This window comes from Theobroma cacao, chromosome 3 (assembly GCF_053813885.1).
Source record: "Theobroma cacao isolate CCN51 chromosome 3, ASM5381388v1, whole genome shotgun sequence".
Lineage (NCBI taxonomy): Eukaryota > Viridiplantae > Streptophyta > Magnoliopsida > Malvales > Malvaceae > Theobroma > Theobroma cacao.
This window is the reverse complement of record NC_142641.1, coordinates 15001-18338: the sequence shown is the minus strand read 5'-3', so window position 1 is coordinate 18338 and position 3338 is coordinate 15001. Positions and strand designations below refer to the sequence as shown.

Here is a 3338-nt window from a genome sequence, read left to right as displayed (position 1 = left end):
GCTCTAAAGGAGCTACAAGCTCCCAAAAACAGAAGTCTCAGTGCCGCAACGCCAAGGCTTCAGCGCCGCAGCACTGGGAAGGAACCAATTCCAGCAGCTGCAGCGCTGCGGCACTCATTGCCCAGCGTTGCAGCGCTGAAAAGCCCCCTTTCCCCGCAGAGACAATGCCGCAGCGCTGACTCCCCAGTGCTGCAGCGTTACAAAGCTTCCATTCCAGCAGGGATAACGCTGCAGTGCTGATAATAATTCATGTTTATGGAATGTTTAACACCTAAGGCATGCTTCATAGAGAGGAAAATGAAATTGCAAAACAGTTAACAAACATCTTTTATTGTACAGAAGAAAATAAAAATTGCAACTATAAGAGCTCCACATGCAAAGAAGTGAGAACAATACAAATCATGAGAGGGAGTAGTTGCATGACAACTTACAAGAATAAAGATTTCTGCTATATATTAGATTTTCATTCATCACGGACTTATTGAGACGGTTCCACAAATTAATTGAACAAAAATGGGATCAGCCTTTGCCTTGATATTAATCATAAAAATCTATATCCAACTAGTTTTTGGAACTATAACTGAATGGAGTAAAACAAAAACTAGCTTCTTTTAAACAGTATTTTTACATTGATCAAACCGGTCCCTTCTCAATCCATCATCTTGATTTAAGTCCTCGACAATACGGATTGCAAAGTATCCAATTGAGTTGAAGAAAAAGGAGGTACTCGACTCCTAACCAATTTCATTATCATCTTAGCCTTACCCAGTTGGCCATTTTTTATAAGACCTTCAAGCAGTGAACGAATTGTATCCACATTCAAAAACCAATTCTTTCTCATACAGTCTTTACACATTGTATAGGCCAAATTGTAGTCCCCTCCCTTACAAAGATAATGAATCATTGTCTGGTAAATCTTAATATTAGGCCTATACTCCCTGCAAAATTCTAGAGAAGAATAAACCCTTTTAGCCATTTCAAGATAACCAGCCAAGCAGAACCCCTTAATTACCAAATTGTATGTAACCTCATCAGGGACAATCCCGATTTTCCGCATCAAACGCATCAAATCATTAGCTTGCCATGCCCGTCTCCTATTAACCAAATACTGAATCCTGACATTAAAAGTTGTAAGATTAGGTTTGCACCCCTTATACACCATAAGATTCCACAACCCATTGCCAATCTCCCATCGATTTTTTTGATAGAAAGTTGATATTAGTGTTGTATAGGTAATGACATCTGGCCTAATTCCCAGTTTTTCCATCTCTACCATAACCAAATAAGCTCTTTCTAAGAAGTCCATTTCACAAAATGCCTTGACAACTATATTGACAGAATAAGTATCCAATTCAACATTGAATTTCTGTGGAACATCACTAAGAAATGCCTCAATAGCTCTTATATCATGAGTTTGAATCAAAACCTTAAGTGCAGCATTGAAAGACTTAACAGTTCTCTCACATCCATACAAATGCATATCATAAAAAGTATTAAGCGCATGCTTTATCATCCCAGCCTTTCCATACAACATTATAATCCTCATAATGAAGCCTTCTCGCCTGCCTTGTGGAAGAGTTTTCTGGTGCTCAAGCAAATGCTCAATGTAATCAAAGTGGCGAGCCCCAGCTAATCGAGAAACTGTATCTTCAAATGCAAACCTATTCTCAATGACAACTTTATTGTGGGCATTAGCCTTGAATAAAATGAATAGCTTATCAGGGTCTCTCTCAGCTTTAAGTTTGGAGAGGGCACTTTCTTGTAAAGGTATTTTACTTGGAAGTTGCTTCGATACAACTGCAAAAGTATCAGTGGTTGATGCAATGGAAGCAGCATGACAAAATCTGCGAATTGCTTGCAGAGATAACATCTTCTAATCTGCGAATTGCTTGCAGAGATAACATGTTCTGTTATCTTCTCAGACCGAAGCCTATGCCCATATGATATACAACACCAATGTATCAAAAATCTTGTTCACCCATTTAACAAAATAGAGAATCCCAGACACATGAAACTGTACAAAGAACACCAACTCATACAGAACTTTCACAAAATAGAATCATAGCCAGATATCAAAATCCTTACTTCAAAGCACCATCATCAACAAATCCTCCAAAACGCAATACCCAGACCTTGACAAGAAAACCCAATGCACCATCCTGGATAAAATGAAGAACCCAGAAACAAGAACACAAAAAACACAGATTTAGAGGCGCAAAGTATATTTAAAAATTCAAACAAATATGGGGCGATTTGTAATATTCAGAAGAAAAGAGCACGACAGAAAGATAAGTTTACCGAGGAAATTAGAAGAGAAGGGATTTGAAAAAGAGGTCATCGTTGCTCTCTGCTGGGTATGGTGGTGCTGGTTGTTGTAGGCTTTGTGGGGAGGGGAGGGTTTGGGGTTTAGGTTTGCGTTTTGGTTAGGGAATTTTTTGTTTTACACCTGGAGGCTATGAGCGAATTGGTTAAAGGATCTGAACCCAACCCATTACCTTGTATAAACATGGGCCTGGAAAAATGCTAATTGAGATAGCAAACATAAAACCACAGTAATTAAAAAAGATTTCTTTTATTTTTTTATTTTTTCCTGTTGGACGAAACTGCTTAGTTTTATTTGTTTATATTTAATTACACTTTTGCATCTGATTTAATTCTTTTTATAAATTAGAATCAAAGAGGCAAATATATATCTAATAGAAAATAAAAGTGGAATTTCAAATTTCCAATAATATAAACTGCTTTTTCATCACTTTTAATGGGGTGCTCATGAAGTTTTGTGTTATTTTTCATCCTTTTGGCCTTTGAGAGCGTGAGATTTGTTGGTTAATGTGTGAGAATATATATTACAATCAATTTCATGAATTTATTCACAAATAAGAATCAAAAGCACAAAACAACACAGAGCAGAACATCAAAAAAAATCATTCACAAATATCAGAGGTATTAAGTCTCCTCTCACAATTCTGCAAAATCAAATCCCAAAACAAACTATTATGCAAAACGCATGTCTAAATTAAATCTTCTTCAAATGCCAAAGACTAGGTACTACCCCTAATCCCATCACTAAACCATTCAATTGTTAATTTTGTTCTTCGTACATTATTTTCACAAAAAAGAAAATTACAATTTTCAATTTTTAACTATTTGCTTACATTTTTCAATTTTACATTTTCAAAAAAAATTACAAACAGGCGATAGTTATATCTATTCACACGTTTCAAATTGCCACAAGTATGCACCAAAAGTGCTTCAAAAATTACTGAAAGGGTAGAACAAAGAAGGATCTGACTGATGTACTCCCTTTTCTTGGCAAGTTGCGAGCCCATTTCACGGTG

General features: G+C 36.5%; 1 protein-coding gene across 1 annotated transcript; it reads right to left on the bottom strand.

Moving 5' to 3' along the window:
* Positions 1 to 427: 427 nt before the first annotated feature.
* On the bottom strand, positions 428 to 2448 carry LOC18603809 (Tetratricopeptide repeat (TPR)-like superfamily protein). Its single transcript, XM_018129894.2, has 2 exons — positions 2299 to 2448; positions 428 to 2159 (listed from the first exon to the last, which is right to left on the bottom strand). Exon 2 carries the CDS (start codon positions 1868 to 1870, stop codon positions 668 to 670), a length of 1203 nt encoding a protein of 400 aa, XP_017985383.2. The 5' UTR covers positions 1871 to 2159; positions 2299 to 2448; the 3' UTR covers positions 428 to 667.
* Between the last annotated feature and the right edge of the window lie 890 nt (positions 2449 to 3338).